This window comes from Pararge aegeria, chromosome 2 (genome assembly GCF_905163445.1).
Source record: "Pararge aegeria chromosome 2, ilParAegt1.1, whole genome shotgun sequence".
Lineage (NCBI taxonomy): Eukaryota > Metazoa > Arthropoda > Insecta > Lepidoptera > Nymphalidae > Pararge > Pararge aegeria.
In genome coordinates, this window is record NC_053181.1 from 16,596,479 (window position 1) to 16,616,451 (window position 19,973).

Genomic DNA, 19,973 nt, shown 5'->3' on the forward strand with positions numbered 1-19,973 from the left:
CTTTTTGGCCCAGGCGGAATCATCTTCTAATTTAATTTAAAATTCAAGTAAATAAACCAGACGCATTTTGCATTAGTTAAACATTACCTCATTAAAATGCAATGGTTTTAAAATTTCAAGTAAATCCATCCACCACTTTTGGTGTTGTGTGAACACTAATATACGGAAGCTCAATTTTTATAGCATAATCTCTAGATAATTTTTTATCAATACTAATTCATACTAATAATATAAATGCGAAAGTGTCTGTCCGTTTGTTTCAGTCCTTATACCGGTTGTGCCTTAACAGTCCATTGGTGGGCTGAGGCCTTAGGGCTCGCCTATAATCACCACGCGGGGCAGAGGAGAGGACGCTACTGCCCGTTCTCTGTAATGTTCGCTAAATCGCCTCGTAAGCCAATCGCGGGAAGAAGACGGTGGTGACACTGTATTCTGATCTGCTGTCATCACAGGATACAGGATACTTTTTATCCCGGAAAAGCACCAGGATAACAGTCCTGAGGAATTTAAATATACCCCTTGTTATTTTTTCAACTGGCTAAAAATAAGAAGAAAGTTCTCAATTCCACTGTATGTTTTTTATGCTACGTTATACCTCAGAGGTTTACCCATATATTATAGGCATAGGTGGGTACCTATGCCTATAATATATGGGAAAATACTATAGGTATAGCAATTTGAGTATTTTTAAGAAGAACTTGTGCATCTTCTTTTGAAACATAATAAATGTACACCGGAGCTATACCATAACTAGTGTTACATGGGTTGCGCTCGATTATGGTATATAGCTGCTAAGCTATTTATGCTTGTCAAAATAAAAAACTGATTGATGATGTCAAAAAAAACGACTTTGTTAAACAACTAAAAAGCAACAAATAAATATTTTCTACAACATTTGTAAGTCGGTGACAAGTAAAATGTAGAAAATTACTGTACAAATTATATCAACACTAAGTAATAAAAAAAAAATTGTAAAAAATATATATGCAAAAAAAAATGTGCTTGTTTCTTTTTCTGGCTTGGTTTACAAATATGTACTATTATTTCAGGCTGAAATCTTATTTTCACTGATACAAAATACGATATTTCTATTTCATTACTGGATAAAGTAGCTATCTAATGACAAAAGGATTATTAAAATCTGATTATAGTTTCAAAATATACCGCTTTAAAATTAACAAAAAAACAAACATATCTTTCCTCTTTATGATATTACTAATTGGCGTTAATTTTTCCCGGCTCTCAATGTCTATGTCCTGCCTATTTAATATACTAAATCTGTGCAAATTTTTGACACCGAAACTATAACCCTCTGTATTTCCGGGAAAACAAGGATCTTATGTCGGTTTCCAGGATAAAAATTTAGATATGGCAGAGTTATGGTGTAAAATTCCCTATCTTGAAAGTTTCCCATTCTTTTTTCGGGAAAAAATACGCTAAATGTTTACCAAAGAATAGGCTATAAGTATATCAAATTTTATTTAAATCAGCTCGGTAATTTCAGCGGGAAGGGGAATCAGATAAAAAATGCAAGACCTGTTTTGTGCATTATATTATAATTAAGAGAAAAAAAAAATTGTTAATGTTCTTAATACAGTATTAGTATAAGTATTGATAATCCGCACTGGGCCAGCGTGGTGGACTACCCCCTTAACCCGTTCTCATTGTGGGAGGAGACCTGTGCCCTGTCGTTGGCCGGTAATGCGTTGACATTACGATAAGTATACATGGATATAAAAATTTAAATTGTTGCTGATATCGTAGTAATCCCATTGCTTTAAAGATTATCATATTATACAAAACATTGATACACTTTATGACACTGTAATAAACCTCTATTTACATCAACTTACTGAATGTCAAACATATCACATGTTATCTATCTTTTTACGATCATGATTTTTTTTAAACTACAAAAAATTACAATTTCTTCAACCTGTTAAGCAAGAATATGGCAATACGCAACGTTTAAAGGAAGGTGGGAAAAACCTCCTAAATGACTGATATAAAATTTTTGGGGTAGGCAGAGCTTTTGTACATGTTTGAAGTGCACCGTAGGTGGTGTCAGGGATTAGGACTTTTTCTTAATGCATAACCGTGTAATCTTAGAGGTAATATCCTTTTTTAAACTGACATAAAAAAGGATGCGGTTCTCAATTCAACTTCGAAAAAAAAACGATTTTATTGAAAACTAAGAACTAAGAAATAAATTATTTTCTACATTTTCAAGCAATTTATTTATTTATACTATTTGCAGGTAAAGATACTTTAATTTGACAAATATAACCTAAAACTAAATAAAATCTAAAACGTCCTCGAAACCACCGCAGCGAGGCACAGTTCCTAAGATGCTGGCAGCATTGCCCCTTTGGATGGCCAAACTAATTCGTTGGCCAAGGTAAGTGCCCGCTCTAGGATCACTGGAAGACTCGATAACCCTTTTCGATAATTCTTTGAAAAGGGCTCTTGCCTCCGGACCCCACGGTCCCAAAGTCTCTTCTCCAAAAGGCACAAAAATGAAGCTGATATCCAGGTTTTCATTTTTACGCCTCTTGGCCTGCTCGACATCGGTAGCAGCTGCACCTACCATTGACGAGGTGGCCTGGATGTGTGATGCAGCTAGGGTATCAACACAAGTTGCATCCCACAGAAGTGACCTTCCAAGCCTCCAAGGTATGAGCGTCATACCATCAGGTCTCTTGCCATCGCTCCGCGCCAAACCAATAGGTTCTATTACAGCTGGTACGTGTACGGTAGCAAGAGATCGTCGGATGATGTCGTTGATGGTGCTATGGCGAGAGAAGCGACCAGCGCTTCTTGAACAGGAGAGTCCATGGTTACCGTAGGTGTCAACGCTGTCATCATCGATGAGGCTGAATTATAGAGGCGCCAAGCCTAAGACCAATCACCACCGACAGAGTGGTGATTGGTGGTCTAACATAGTGCCCAGGTTAGCTGAAGGGAAAGCATGTAGCCAGTAGCCAGACTCCTTAGCAGAGAGAGCGAGAAGACGAGCACGGTCTCTTTTGCAAATAATGTCGTCCCACTGTCTTTGTGAAGAAAAAGAAATCGGCAAAATACTGGGACTAAGAGCAGACCAACTATTTCTTGCCTCTGCCAAGTATTTTCTATGGAACCCAAAGAATTGAATATAATTTTTTGAAAAAGAGTGTGTGTACTGTACACAGAGGAAAGAAAGAGGCAGCGAAACACTCGAAATTTTGCGAATTCCAAGACCGCCTATCGGAAGTGAGGCCTGGGTCCATGCCTGATTACTTATGGGACAATTTAAAATATTAACAAAAATATCTTTTATAAAAGTATCCAATTTTTCCATTAAAAAATTAAATTTCCAAAGAGGTGAGCATCTAAGAAAATACGTAAATTTTGGAACAAATAAACAAAAGCGAATAATGGTTAGAGCCATATGTGGATTAATTTCGAATAGACGATCGGAAATGTTGCTAAATTTGGAAATTAAATCGTCAATAAACTGTTGGACTAACGTTAGTAAATATACTGGATATTAGGAGAGGAAGTGATTTATCATTTAAAACTTTGATGCCGGGAGCCAAGTTATTAAATTGTTCTAAAATGTGCAGTTTCGATTCATCCGAAAATTAATTTTGAATAAATATTTCACATTTATCAAAGTTAAGCTGTAAGTAAAATGAAAAGTACCTAGTAATTTTCTATATTTTACTTGGCACAGACTTAAAAATGCTTTTTAGTTGTTTAACGATGGCGGTTTTGACCTGAATTTATTTTATGTAATAACACATTCGCTCTACTAGCATCTGATTTTTCTGGCCATAAAAACCATACATAAGTTAATTTTCATTCATACGTAATTATGTATGAATATTTGTAAAGAACTCTTTTAACTCTTTTTTAACTCTTTTATAAACATTATTATATATTTATAAATATTATTGATTATAATCAAAGATACAGAAAATAGTTTCGGTAATATTCGATTAAATTATTATTTATGTTACATCATAAATAGCAGATTCTTTTTGGCAATAAAAGTGTTGTAATTGTTTGAAGTAATATAATCTCCGTAGAGATAATTATCAATAATTGGATAGTATATAAAAACACAGCTCTAATACCTAGCAATCCGAAGTTAATAATAACAGGATGTGGGCGACTTTGCTTCTATTGGCCTTAACGTCGGCTGTGGTTACAGGTAGGTGTTCAAAATTATTCGAACTCGACATTTTTAGTTTCTCAATACATGACTGCAAAAGGGTTGTAATGTTTTCATGATTAATGTATTTATGAAAGTCTCTTTATTCCACCACAACTTCCGAATGCCTAAACAGGTTTATATCGTAGGTATTGTGAGTGTCCTGACATCCTTGATATTGATCATAAATAAAAAAAAACAAAAGTAAACAATATGATGGCTGTATCACGCGTTTAAGTTTTAGTTTTAGTTTAAGTATTTAGCAGTCTTGGTCTATTATTTCGTTTGTTACGTACTTGTAAATTTTAATTTTGCAACGATACTTCCCCTTTATTAAAACGACTATTTGACTAAATGCCGGTTTACATGATTCAGTAAAATTTTCTCGACAGAAACAATGAAAAAGTTCAAACGAAAATATGAACTACATTTTTTTAAGTATTAATATAATAATTATTAATATAATAATTAATATAATAATTAGTATTAGTATAATATTTTGAGATCAAATAAAACATAATATAACATTATTTAAACATTACTAAGTATTTTTGTTGTTTTAATGTTTTTATTATGTATAATTTGATTTATTTCCTTGACTTGAATTTGACTGCATCAAAAAGTAGCACACTGAAATGCTATGATTATAACAAAAAATGTTTTTTTTTTCAGCCATACCTGCTCCAGAAGGGAGGATAGTTGGTGGTACGGTTACCACAATTGGACAATGGCCCATGGGCGTGTCAATGTTGTTGTCGAGATCTGGATTGTCATTCCAACAGGCCTGCGGAGGTTCTGTACTCAACAATCAAAATGTTCTTTCGGCAGCCCATTGCTTTGCGTAATGATCTTATTTTTTTACTAGTTATACTACTAAGAACGCGATTGACATCCTGTGGACAGTTTATTAAGCAATTTTCATAATGATATAATACATTATACGTAAATCTTCTTTTATATAAAAATATACCCGTTAAACCCGGTAGGTGACTCTACTCTACTCTACTGTTCGGGCTAGTACTGAAAACTTAGCAATGCGCCACAATGTTTATACATTGTTAGTTAGGCCCGGAAACCGAACTTACGACCAGCTGGATATACTTAGGTACTGTCAGCAAATCAGATCTGTGGAGGTTTCCCATTGACCACAACGATGAATTTTTTTTTCTTCTTTTTATTATGCTCATATTTTTTTCTATTTAAAATTTACAGTGAAAAATCTAAAATAGAAGACTCAAATACGTTGCAATGTTTTGGTACACTGGAACTGGACTGCAAATATTTATTGATGTGCTAATTTCAATAAGAACTAGCTGACCCGTGACATCGGTTATTACCGGAAAACACAAATAATATTAAAATATTATTTAATATTTATTTTGATACTTAAATAAATATTATTTAAGTATCAATATTTTTTATCAACTATTTTACTAAATAAATTAAATTATTAACAATAGGGTATCTAATCCTAGTTTATTATTAAATTTATTAAATTATGACACTACTTTAAAATTAAATTAAATTAAAATGTCACTTATTAATTGAACACTAGCTGACCCTTGCAACTTCGTCTGCACCAAATCGTTTATTACCGGAAAACACGAATAAATTGACATTTTCTAACAATTAATCCTAACTAGATCGATTTATCGCCCCCGAAACCGCCTGTTTACTAAATTTCATGAAAATCGTTGGAGCCGATTCCGAGATTCCAATTATATATATATATAACTCGTTTAAAGATATAATATAAGATATAACATAGACATAATCATGTTGCAGAGGTAATTCGCCGAGTAACTGGCGTATGCGGGTCGGTTCCACTAACGCCAACAGTGGCGGGGTTGTCCACAACACAGCCAGGATTCTTAATCATCCCAACTACAACGCCCGCACGACAGACTTCGACATCGCTATTATGCGCACATCCACCAGAATAACATTTAATACTAATGTTAGAGCTGGAGCAATTGCTGGAACAAACTACAACCTTCCCGATGGGTCAGTTGTGTGGGCTATCGGTTGGGGAACCACCTCGGTGAGTTTACAGTAAAATACCTTACTTTATAAATCCTAATAGGTCGAGTTGATTACCACTAAAACACTCAAGTAGCACTATAAGTTATCTATATAGAACGTGTAACAGAATAACGAAATAATATGGAAGCATGAAAAAGATAATAACTTCGGCGATTTTTATATGCATTTTATTAAAACGATTACCCATTGTTGATAATAATGCTTTAATTCATTTCAGTCCGGGGGTAGACCTTCCGAACAGCTTCGTCAGGTACAAATTTGGACCGTTAACCAAGCGACCTGCAGGCAACGCTATGCTGCTAGAGGCCGTACCATCACGGACAACATGCTGTGCTCGGGGTGGCTGGACGTTGGAGGTCGTGACCAGTGCCAGGGTGATTCCGGAGGCCCTCTCCTACACAATAACGTGATCGTCGGTGTTTGTTCGTGGGGAAATGGATGTGCCCAACCTCGTTACCCTGGTGTCAACGCTCGCGTTTCCCGCTTCACTAACTGGATCCGTGCAAATTCATAATTTTAATTGATAAACAAAACTTCGAAGGAGTAAAGAGTTTTTAATAAATCAAAAAAAAATGTAACAAGTCATTAAAAGAAAATTACTATATTGTTAACTGGCATGTTGATGAGATGGCGTCTGTTGTACTCACATATCTAAACTAAACTTAAGTACCAGATCTAAAAATGGTGCTATTCGCAGGAAACATTGTGAAAAAGACAGCACTATTTTCAGAACGGACATTTTTGTTTTATTTGACTGAATGGACACCTGTACTACTTTAAACGAAAATAATCATTAAAAATCCATACAGAATTTTGTTCACTCTTAATTTTACCATTACTGCTCACATATGTATTAATTTGATAATAAGTAAACTGAAAGAGATTTAAATGCATCGCTTTTATTGTTTTTCCCTCTACCGGAATCGTCCTGGGCCTTATCACCATCGCGTCGAGCTACTGAACTCTATTATTACCTGTAGTACTGTAATAATTATTGCGTAGTCAGTAGGAAGGTGAAAGTAAAAGAATGGGAGTAGGTGAAGTTCACGATGTACTAAATCACTTAAGGCTATGAGTGCTACTAAATAAGGTGGTTTAAATAACTTAATTTTTAGTCAATGTCATTATAAATTTTAAGAAATATATACTGCAAAAACATAATAATTGATTATCGCAATTTAAGTATATTTGCGTAAACGAAACACACGCACACACACACACACATACATACAGGCGCACAAGCGTCGGGGGATAAAAATATATATATATATATATGTTTTACGCAGCAAAACAGAGATAATATGTAGATTAAGATTCTATCCAAATAATAAAAAAATCGGGATACTTTTTAATTTGAATAATTATTACTCAAGTATCTACTAGACAGTTTAATAAAATGTAAGATAGGATATCTTACAAATAGAATAAACTCGAAAGTTTGTGAGGATCTATGGATGTTTCTTACTTTTTTACGCAAAGACTGCTGAACGGATTATAATAAAACTTAACAGAACTGTAGCTTATACAACAGAATAAGATATGCGAATTTATTCTTACTGTGTTAATTCGCCATAATATAACAAAAACACAGAATTCAGAACTATCGAGACAAACACTGTCAAGAGAGACGGGAAACTCTGCGTTCGCTGCACAAACATTAAGTGTTATATAGTGTAAATTAAAAGCAAACTTCATTATATTAAAAGAAAATCCATCCACAATTCTATGATTATGTTTTCATACTAAAATTGCTGCATAGCTTTTGATTTGGTGTCTCAGTCTTGGAGCAACCGAAACCGTCTTTTAAACCGAAAATATGAAATAATTCCGTTTTTTTTTATGTCGTTCGATTCTATTTTATTTTATAAGGGCCTTAATATATATAATACGTTTTAATGTAGCACACACAGAATCGTGCACCGATATGCATTTCAAGGACATAACTCTTCACAGATAACAGTAAATTGCAAGGCATATATGACAACGATCGAATACATGCGTACCATCCTACAAATATTAAAAATGCGAAAAATTGTGAGGATGGATGTATGGATGGCTGTGTGTATGTATGGAGGGATAACTGGATGTTTGTTACGCTTAAGCTCCACAACGAATGAACCGATTTGGCTGACATTTGGCAGAGATATACACTACGGTCTGGAATAACTCATAGGCTTCTTTTTATCCCGGAAAAGCAAACAGCTCCTACAGGATAGCATCGCTATTTTTTCCGCATTTGTCTTTCAAAATCCGCGCAACGGAGTTTTACATTGACGTGGTTTTCTGGATGGTCACAGTTTATAAAACTTTTGAGTTTGTTTGGTTGAACGGGCTATTCACAGAAAATACTGTTTCGATTTAGTTTTTTTTGGATTGGTATTATCAATTAAGGCTATCTAACATCACGTTTCGACCAATGGCTACTATCATTAATGAGAAATGTTGCAAAAACTGCAAAAAATATCCTTTTTGAGAGATTCCGATGCGAGCGATGCGTGAACGGTAAACGTAACGCCAAACGATGGAAATATGTAGTAAGTATATCGGAATTGTCGGAATTGTTTCTAAAAAATAGTCCGCGACAACATACGATTATTTTCTGAAATTTACTCATTAGCAGTCGAAGCCGCGAGGGTCCGCTAGTTTATCTATGTATTAGCAAAAATATCTAAGTATATCGATTTATTATTATCTTCTTATATCTACTTAAAAGTAGCAAGTGGGCAGTAAGTGGAGAAAGAACTTGCGGGATATACCGCAAGCAAATCTTGTAATTACATATTATGTCCGCGCCATGTCTCGCATATCAGACTCTGTGTTATCAAAGTAAAATGGATCTTAAACCTACTTGATTTGAGACGTAAATATTGTACATCGCATTTTTGTTCTATAAACGTTCTGGCAAAAGCCATTTTGAGCTCTAATTTATAATTTCCACACTCGAAAACGACTCCTCGATTGCGAGCCAGCAAATATTGTACTAAGGCTGCTCGTGACTTCCGATTGTTACGTAACATGTGAGCTAATAGTATAAAGGTAATCATAAACTATATAATCTTTTCGAAACGAATAAAAAGATTATCTTGTGATAATGAAAATATTACTGAAAATACTCGATTTAAATAATACAATAATGACAAAATGGGAAAAATCGGAATGCAAGTGAATATGGTTGTTACTCCTTCACGTAGCAACTAACAAATCAATTTGACTGAAATTTGTAATGTAGATAGATTTTTCTTTTTTTCTCTAGGAAAATCAATGGCTCCCGAGAAATTTGCAAAAAGGTTATCTTCACGTCTATAGCTATAGTTTGCCATTAGCTAAAGACGTGAAATTAAGTTATCAACTTAAAACTGGCCAAATGCTTGCCAGAATACGCACGAGGTAGTGTCCCATAGTCATGCGACACATAAAACAAGTCTATAAGCAATAAAAAAAGAAATAGGGCAACTTCTTTAGGACTCATCATCATCATCAACTCACTAACGGCCAACTACAGGGCATGGGTCTCCTTGCAGAATGAGAAGGGCTTAGGCCGTAGTTCACCACTCTGGCTGTGGGCGGATCGGATAATTAAGGAAAATTCTTGCTCTCAGGCGTGCAAGTTCTCCTTCACGTTAAAGGAATCCTAAATAATAAATTTCCCTCTCAGACTATCTTCAATTCCCGAAAAATTCAATAGTTCCCGCAGTTAACTTATACTATCCCCCTATTAAATTTGTATGATTTAATTTAATATGTATTTATTTAGTGTAATTGGTACGGTACGGAAATAAAAAATTATATATAGAAAGTTGCGGTTGGAATCTAGTAAAATAATATAAAGTAATTATAATTTACTAACTGCGGTGGTTTCGAAGACGTTTTTGATTTTATTTAGTTTTACATAGTTTAATTTTTTATAAAACAAATGTGAAAGCTATTGGAAATAAATATTTAATTCCTTAGTCAAAAAAAAAATACAATTGCAGCATTCATTAAAACTAGCATATTTATTTTTCCATAAAATATAAATATAACCTAAAATAAAACCGGTGATCCTAGAGCGGGCAGTTACCTTGGCCAACGAATTAGTTTGGCCATCCAAAGGGTCAATGCTGCCTCTTAGGAACTGTGCCTCGCTGCGGTGGTTTCGAGGACGTTTTAGATTTTATTTAGTATTAATTAGTTTATTTTAGGTTACATTAAAACTTCATTAAATAGTTATCATTATTGCTCGAGATACCCGAATGCAGCATGGTGGGTCGATTATATAGAACTCCCTCACCTATAAGAGAGTAGGCGTGTCTCAGATGATGAATGCGGTGAGCTTACTTTGAACTTATCCTTATCTTGTTGTGATGATGTCAATATTCAATGGAACCGTAAGTTTTATAGCACTATTGAGCGGTTTTTAGGCAATATAGTAAAGATTAGATATTAAATCGACTTACAGAAGGATTATTAATTTAAGATAAGTCCCTTTATATCACATGGTTTTGAGCCATTGGGAATATATAAATGCCGATTACTTATGATTTTGTATCACTTGCTCCCAAGGAACTCAGGATGCGCACCATACTAGCTTTATTGGCCGTTGGGCTAGCTGCCGTTGCAGGTATGTTACATTTGGTAATTTGTCCTTCATTTTAAAGAACTTAAAATCATGCTTATAATATAAACGAAGGTTTCTGGGGATGTATGCATGTGTGGATGATTGTTACTCTTTCACCCAAAAACCACTGGACACCAATGGAGAAGGAATGTACCGTGGATTTTCACAAAGGCTACTTTTACTCGGGAAAATTAATGATTCCGGCTCGATTTGCGAATTCCTAAATTTTGTAAACGTTGGCTATGGTAAATTAGGTTACTCAACCTTTCTAGAGATACTCTATTATGTCGTATAGCAAATTAACTATTTAAGATACATCACGCTATGATCATTAACAGTTAAACTATAGTATCCTTCCCCCTCATGACCCACCTTGCATATCATAAATGCACACTCAGGTTATAAAATTATTTTGTAGAATTTGTGGAAAAAGTTAACAAAACACCAAATTTTTTTCGTGAGTCGAGAGTCGAATTCAGGAGCTCGTGAGACCTACTCGACTAAACTGAAAGTATGTTTTATGATAATCTAAGTTTTTTTTTTTTAGCATCACCAACACCTGGAAGGATTGTTGGAGGTTCGGTAACATCCATCAACCAATATCCCATGGCCGTGTCTATGCTCTACGCTTTCTCTGGATCGAATCATCGCCAGGCTTGCGGAGGCAGCATCCTAAACAACAGATCTGTTCTCAGTGCCGCTCACTGCACCCAGTAATATCATATTTTCATATATTTAATTTAAGAAATGATGGTTTAATGATGCTAATGCGTAGTTTGCTTCATTGCATTTCATTGAGCTATATGCTTATTTTTTGTTGAAAATTTAAGTAATAAAAATGAAAATATTTTTTATTATTTAAATAATTTTGCTAGTGTTTTAGGGTTCTGTACCCAAAGGGTAAACCAGGACTCTATTACTAAGATTCCGCAGTCTGTCCGTCTGACACTAGGCGTCCCATGAACCTAGATTGGAAGTCAAATTGAAATATTTACAGATGATGAATTGCTGTTGTTGTATATTTCAGAGAGCTGAATGAAACGGATTAGGTATTTTTGCCATTTATATAGATAATGATACGAAACCCATTGCGTAATAGTCTGACTTGTACTTATCCAGTGTTTAAAATTATTATTGCGCTTGACATACACGCTGAAACGCGTAAAAAATGCCGTCATACATCTGGCTGGTCTGCCTTAGCTCTCTTACGACGATCTCCCTGAACGAATTTTCTATGGACACGATTAGAAGCATATAGTTCTGTTTTAGAGTTTAACTTTATAAAAAATAAAAAATAAAATAAAAATAGCCTTTATTCTCTGACTAAATACATTTTTGCTTATACACTACTAGTTACTAAATCTATTATTTAATTAAGTTCTATTTATTCCTAAAAAAATTGTAACACCAGCGCGCTTAGTCAGGCTGTCCTTGGACATAGGCCTCCTCTAGAATACTCCAGTTGTAAGCATTCCAGAGGGTGTTGGTCGGAAATCCCAAGGTGACCAGCCTGATTGGGATCATTTAGAGTTTAACTTACAGTTTATTAAATGTTGCTTGTTGAATGTTTGATATTTACTTTTTTGTTAATGAAACTAAACAATTACTTTCAGCGGTGACCCAGCCAGTCGCTGGCGTATGCGTGTAGGCTCCACGAACGCTAACAGTGGTGGTCTTGTTCTCAACTCTGCAAGAATCATCAACCACCCCCAGTACAATACACGCACTACTGACAACGACGTGTGTGTTATTCAAGCAGCAAGCAATATAGGCAGCAGCGCCACTATTCGCCCCGGAAATATTGCTGGTGCAAACTACAACCTGCCTGATAACGCGGCCGTTTGGGCCATGGGATGGGGCCGTACTTCCGTAAGTTTTACTCACTAAAAGCAAAACTACAAACATAATACAACTTGTAAATGAAAACCAAAATAAAACTCCAGGCTTGAGAGGTACATTATGTACTATCTTTAAGACTTATCCGTGAAACCGAAAAACCTAAGCCTAACCTTTTGAGTAAACCACTGCTATAGTTTTTACTGAAAGAAATCAGATACAGCCCTAACATTACATGCGGAATTAAAATCATGTGTCTCCTGTCACTTTATTAGATACGCTCCGCGTAGCGTAGGTACTATGCGCGTGTTGGTCTTTAATCTTCAATAGGGTTGGCATAAGAAAACACTTTGAATTCGTTTGTATGGAAAAATAAATATGCTTTTTTTCATTTAATAATTTTACAGAATGACTCCTTACGAAAATTATTTCGTAATTCTGTTGTAAAACACGTTGTATTTTATTAAGTTATTACAGGCTCACTGAAAGCCGAGGATAGAGAGGAATCAATATAAGAAGGGTTTAAGCCGTATTTTTCCACGCGGGCCACGTACGGATTGGTAAACTTCACATGCCTTTAACAAAGTTATGAAAGTCATATATCATCATCAGTCATATCATTCATGCAGGTTTTCTTATAAGCATATAATATTAACCAAAGCCGAACAAATTTGGTTAAATGAGGAATTGCGTCACTGATTTACGGTTAGTGACAATTTGAAAATCCATCTAAAAATACTTTACTCAGAACTCAATTTTAAATTACATAATACGTTTACGTTTCAGTTTGGAGGCCAATCATCTGAAGCTCTCCGCCATGTTCAAATCTGGGTCGTCAATCAAGCAGTATGTAGACAGAATTACGCCAGTATTGGTGGTACCATTACTGACAACATGTTGTGCTCCGGCTGGATCAACGTAGGAGGTCGCGACCAGTGCCAAGGGGACTCCGGTGGTCCTCTGCTCCACAACAACGTCATCGTCGGCGTGTGCTCCTGGGGACACGAATGCGCTCGTCCTCGATTCCCTGGTGTCAATGCCCGCGTCTCTCGCTACACCAACTGGATCCGTAACAATGCTTAATTTATATTTCATCATTAAAATATTATATGTACATTAAAAAAGAGTTTCTAATGGAATTTCTACGATTTCTTTGTAAACCCTGCCCAAAAAATTATACTAAAAAGTTATCTCTTATTTTATCATATTATGAAAAATATTAAAACAAAACCTCAAAAATAAGAATTTGTTTTTTGTAAAAGCTACTATAGTTATAGTTAGGTATACCTATAGTTATTATTGTTTGATTTATTTGTTTATTCGATGGCTTATTACTTTGACTAGGTCCATAAAAATGTTGGTACATCTCCTTGGTTTTTTGAAGATAAATGCAAAGAGCTATAGCTAACTACAGAATACTGATAGAATTAACGGTATAGAAATTAGCAGTTTTATGCTATGGCATGAAAAACCTTGTGCTATATTGTCCATCTTCGTGAGTCCATTTTTTTCAAAGGCAGATAGATATATTATGGTTTTTTATTAATTATGCCAAACAGAAAACTAGTCTATACTTATAATTGTATAAACTGTAACTGGAAGATTTCTATACAATTAATATATTTTGAAAAAGTTGACCGGGGGATGCTTTATAATCGATACTGAGTCGAAAACAGATTTTTATTTAATTTTTGTCTGTCTGTCAGTCTGTCTGTCTGTCCGGGCATCACGTAAAAACTACTTAACGGATTTAAATAAAATTTGGTATATTAGTGGTTGATATTCCGGGTCAACATATAGGCTGCTTTTTATCCCGATAAACAATAAGCTTCTTTCGGGAAATGAGAGGATTTTTTTTATCAATTTGAACCGATATTAATAATTCTATATACGTGTATACTATCAGGCATGTATTGTCTAATTTTAATGAAGATCTAACAAATATTGTCGGAGATAAAGGACATAACTCTTCACAGACAACAGCGATCGAAAGCATGCGTATCATCCTACTAATATTATAAATGCGAAAGTTTGTGAGAGTATGGAGAGTATGGATGGATGGATGTTTGTTACGCTACGCTTTAACGCCACAACGGAGGAACCGATTTGGCGTAAATTTGGCAGAGACATACAATATAGTCTGGAATAGTTCATAGGCTTCTGTTTATCCCGGAAAAGTAAACAGTTCCTACAGGATGGTACCGCTATTTTTTCCGCATTTGTCTTTCAAACTCCGTTACGCGAGTTTTAGATTGACCTGGTTTTTTGGATAAGCATAGTTGAGGATTCGAAAGTGAATTCCTATCATGATATTAATCCTTATCCAAATAAATAGTTTTATAATTATTATTGATTATTTTACTGCAAATTTCTCTTTAAATACGACGGATGTTTAGAAATGTTAAAAGCAAGAAAAATGCCGAGGGCCGCCCGGCCGCGTATTATATAGTTTGGAAAATAACTTTTAGTTTTTTGATTTTTTTAAGATATTAAAACCGATAATAACCGGTTTCATGCAGACGAAGTTGCGCGGGTCAGCTAGTTTTGCAATAATTTTAAAAAGTGAGTAAATTAATAAACTTTGTATAACATGCTTTAATTTGATTTATGGCAGATATTTAATTAAATTGATTAGCAATTTAACAAATGTGCCAATAATTCTTATTCAAATTTTAAATAATAAGAATAGTCATTATTAAATAATAAGAATATATTACGAATATTAATGTATGTTAAAGGTTTTCTAATTACAAATATGGCTTAAATACTAAGTGAGCGAAGGTGCATCCTCCTATGAAAAGCACCATATGGTAAAGTGGAACTGACGTTTAAGACCATGGATGGCCACAATAAAGTAATTAGTAAATAATTACCTAGTATTGCATTGGTTTTGCTTCGATTATGGTATATGGCTGCTAATCAATGTACGCTCCTCACAATAAAGAAGCTGATGATAAAGTGCTGGGAGAACTCCTCAACCATTAACACCCCCGCCTCGAGAAAAGCAATATCTTGTATAGGATTATGAGCAATTGATATTTGGCTATTATAAAGCACTAAGAAGAGTGAAGTTTTTTTTTACAAAAACGAACCGACTTTGTAAAATGGCTAAAAAGCAAGAAATAAATAAATATAAATAAAATAAATAGATATATACTTTTTATTTATTTTTTGCGACAATACACACATTGCCATCTAGCCCCAAAGTAAGCATAGCTTGTGTTACTGGTACTAAGATAACTGATGATTATTTTAATGAATAATTTATAATACATAAATATACAGATAAACACTCAGACCCTGAAAAACATTCATGTTCATCACACCAACATTTTAAAGTTGTGGGAATCGAACCCACGGCCTATGACTTAGAAAGCATGTCGCTGCCCCAGTGGCGCAGTCGCCAGTCAGCCGTCATATGTACAAAATTACTAGGGACGTTCCTTGTTAGGCACAATAAAAAGGGAACCGTATACAAAGTATAACAATACTTAGAAATTTTACATTTTACTTGGGACCGATCTAAATATTTATTTCTTGCTTTTTTTTATCAAAAATTTGTTTTAAGTGTAAGAGATATAAATTAAAATTAGCTAGAACTATATTACCTGGTTAGCACCCAATGTGTAAAGAATAATTTACACATGTTTTAATATTTTAAACCGATAGCATAAAAGCCCATTTTCACGTATCTTCGTACTTCACCCCTTACGAGGGTAATTTTTCGAAACCCTTTTTAGCTGGCAACTACGTCCTAAAAGGAACCTACCTTTAAATTTTAAGTTTGTAGGCTTTATATATCCTGAGTTTTCGTGATTAGTCAGTGAGTCAGTGGGTTTCTGTTTTATGTATTCAGACATATTGAGAAAAATAATCAGTATGTACTTTAATATCTTCATATCATGATAATTGTATATGAAATGTTTCTTCGTGTAAGTTTCGAGAAGCTCTGGTTACATTTTTAAACTGATTAGGTACGTAATTTTATTAGGTATGTAATTTGTTTTGTAAATGTAATCAGGTGATCTAAATTTATATAAATTGTTTGTAATATTGATATCATTTTATATTGCGGACGCTTATCGTTTATTGTATAATTAAGATATTTTTAATATTATCTTTCCGCCTTATTACTACTACTTTTAATGCTTAGAACAGTAGTTTCCATAGAAGTCAGGATGCGTGCCCTCTTTGTTTTGATCATAGAGTTAGCTTCAATTGCAGGTAAGTTGCATGTTTGAAATTTTAATCAATACAAATATTTATTTCACGATTAGATATCATTGTTCTTAGGAGGATATCTATAGGCGGAGTTATGCTTACTTAAGATCAAGTAGTGGTCGAAATTCAACTAACAATACGTTGTAACAATGAATGTTTGTCAATGTTTTTCATATTAGTAAATATAAAAAAACCAGACACTGAAAAACATTCATTATTCAACACACAGTGGCGTGCATAGTGGGTATTTGCATAGGCTATGCGGAAGATATAAAATCAATGCCTTTTTATGTATGTATATTATTTATAACCCTTACTGTATTATAAAGTTAATATCAGCTTCCCACTTAGTGCATACCCTGTACGTATATATATTTATATATATTAAAAGTATTATGTATCATAAAAATATTCATCATTATCTTAGTACCCATAATACAAGCTGTGCTTACTTTGGGGCTAGATGGCGATGTGTGTATTATATAGTAATTCATTTATTTATTTATTTATATATGTATTTTTATTATGCCAAAACTCACTCTAAGCGCGCAATAGCTTTGAAAGACGTGCACAGTTTCCCCTTTATATATTTTTATTTTGTAGGTAATTTGTAATTTTGTAGTTAAAAATATATTATAGCTTGTAGACGAATTAAACGTGCTTGGAGATCTATCTTTTCATGATATAGGTATTGGAAAGCATATAGTAGGAACTGATTAAGAATAAACGTTTACGTAAAATACCAGGGTACTCGACTAACGGCTGTCTGCAGCTACATAGATGTAAAGTTGCAGGATAAAAATTTATCTGTCATTCTGAATATACCTTATTTGCTTAAAGCTGTTTTAGCGGCACCCAGTAGAATTGTTGGTGGTTCGAAAGTTTCCATCAAACATTATCCTATGGGAGCGGCTATGCTGTTCTCTAGAGGTGGAGTGGGAAACTTTGTCCAGACCTGCGGCGGCGCCATAATAAACAATAGAGCAATTGTTTCTGCATCTCACTGTTACACGTAATATAATCTTTATGTTTTATATTTCTGATATGCTAAATTTTGAAAATTATATGCCTTTTTTATAAATTTTAAATTCATATAAAAGTTTTCGGAACCGAGCGGATTAGAACCTGCGACTCTACCAATCGCGGCCTGAGAGTCTCAGGTTCAAATCCTGTTGGCTCCGAAAATTTTTATATACATTTTAAATTTATAAAAATTGATAACTCCTCCAAGTGTTGGTAAAAACAGTAATAAAAATTATGACATATGCAATTTTGTTATTACCACTTCACACAGACTGAGAATAATATCTATATAAGTATCTTGGAATAAAAAGGATTTCTTTTATCCCGATAAATTGTCTATTAATTGGAAATTAAGTTTGCTGGTTTTTCCTTATTTCAAGTATTTTTAACATTAGTGAATAGTAGTGTAGTAGAATTATTATTTTATTTCATTTCAACTCCACCAAACTTAATGCAATGGAAATTATATTTTGTAATTATATTGGTAGGCTATCAGAGAACAGGCAACGTATTATCCCTATTATGATGAAAAGGACATTCGCGATTATGCCTGGCAGCGCGGCACATGACGTTACTAGCCATAGAGTTATTCATTCTTTTTGACGCGATTTGTCTCTTGGCCTAAGAGAAAGCGCATGCGAAAGCGCTTGGACACTACCTGCCTTTTCTCGAAGCGCTTTGCCTCTAACTTTTTAACCCTTATAACTTTGGTCAGGATAATACCACTTTTAAATCTAATGACTATTTGGTAGTGCGAGTCATAATAAAGACTATATTAGGACTCGCACTGTTAAAAAGTAATCAGCAAAAAATTTGGTGGGATTTCTCGGTGTTTTTGTATTGTTTTAAAGATTTTTTTTGAATCCGTTCATTATTGTTTTTTTCAGGGGGGATCCAGCAGTGCGCTGGCGTGCTCGAGTGGGCTCTACCAAAGCCCACAGCGGTGGTGTAGTCCATAACACCGCTAGGATATATCATCATCCTGACTTCAACGCATTCAATACAGATAGTGATGTAGCAGTGCTTCATGTGACTGTACCGTTCTCATTTAACAACTACGTTCAGCCCGCATATATCGCGGGGGCTTACTACCACTTAGGTGACAACAAAGTTGTTTGGGCCATTGGCTGGGGATACACTAGCGTGAGTCTGACTGTCACATTCTCTACTTGTCACCCGTAATATTGAGAATTTCTTACAAAAGGTCATATATTATCAGTCTTTATATAATCTGAAAGTGAGAAAGCCGAGAGCGTGTCACTCTTACGGTAGGTATACAAAATTCCAAAAGTATAATAATTTATTAATTTACAAAACAATTATAATATACTAAATGCTAAACTATGAATGTTTTTCAGTGATTGTGTGTCACTGAAAAACATAGACATATAAGCCTTGGACTCAGAAAGCAGAATCACTGCCCACTACGCCATGCGGCTGAACATTAGTTACATAAGTTAACTGAAAACCTCTTGTAGCGTAGGTTATATTTATTTTAGAATTTCCTTTTAAAAACAGTATATTGATTTTTTTTATATTTATTTCATATTAACAATGAGTAAAAAATTAACATATTTTCAGTTTTGGGGCCAACCATCTGAACATCTCCAACACGTTCAAATATGGACTGTCAACCAGACGATCTGCGTTCAACGCTATGCAGAGATAGGTCGCGTAGTCACTGACAACATGTTGTGCTCCGGCTGGCTTGATGTGGGAGGTCGCGACCAGTGCCAAGGCGACTCCGGCGGTCCTCTGCTCCACAACAACATCGTGGTCGGTGTTAGCTCCTGGGGATATCAATGTGCCCTCCCTCGATACCCTGGCGTCAGTACTCGCATCTCTCAATTTGCTAAGTGGATTGTAGAACATGCTTAAGCCATAATTATATCGTCCAAAATACATTCTATATTATGCGCTAGCGTTCAGAGATTGGTTTAAATCACTTTGCTACAATCCTTCACCTATTTAGAGATTTACGGCTCAGCGGTCGCTCTGAGTGTGCCATAATTTCGCATATTTTACATCTTTCATCCTGGAGATAGAGTTAGAATTCTTCTT

The 19,973-nt window shown here is 34.6% G+C and overlaps 4 protein-coding genes across 9 annotated transcripts in view; 3 read left to right on the forward strand and 1 right to left on the reverse strand.

Moving 5' to 3' along the window:
• Positions 1 to 19,973, reverse strand: part of LOC120628375 (solute carrier family 12 member 4) — a 415,818-nt gene that overhangs the window by 116,771 nt on the left and 279,074 nt on the right. The gene's annotated exons all lie outside the window — the stretch shown is intronic.
• LOC120628488 (trypsin CFT-1-like) lies at positions 4,144 to 6,749 on the forward strand. Its single transcript, XM_039896890.1, has 4 exons — positions 4,144 to 4,192; positions 4,865 to 5,033; positions 5,978 to 6,233; positions 6,453 to 6,749. The coding sequence occupies exons 1-4, from the start codon at positions 4,144 to 4,146 to the stop codon at positions 6,747 to 6,749; spliced, it is 771 nt and encodes a 256-aa protein (XP_039752824.1).
• On the forward strand, positions 10,787 to 13,751 carry LOC120628482 (trypsin, alkaline A-like). The gene is made up of 4 exons (XM_039896876.1): positions 10,787 to 10,835; positions 11,380 to 11,545; positions 12,446 to 12,701; positions 13,455 to 13,751. Exons 1-4 carry the CDS (start codon positions 10,787 to 10,789, stop codon positions 13,749 to 13,751), a joined length of 768 nt encoding a protein of 255 aa, XP_039752810.1.
• LOC120628499 (trypsin, alkaline B-like) lies at positions 16,847 to 19,790 on the forward strand. The gene is made up of 4 exons (XM_039896894.1): positions 16,847 to 16,892; positions 17,730 to 17,901; positions 18,800 to 19,055; positions 19,494 to 19,790. The coding sequence occupies exons 1-4, from the start codon at positions 16,847 to 16,849 to the stop codon at positions 19,788 to 19,790; spliced, it is 771 nt and encodes a 256-aa protein (XP_039752828.1).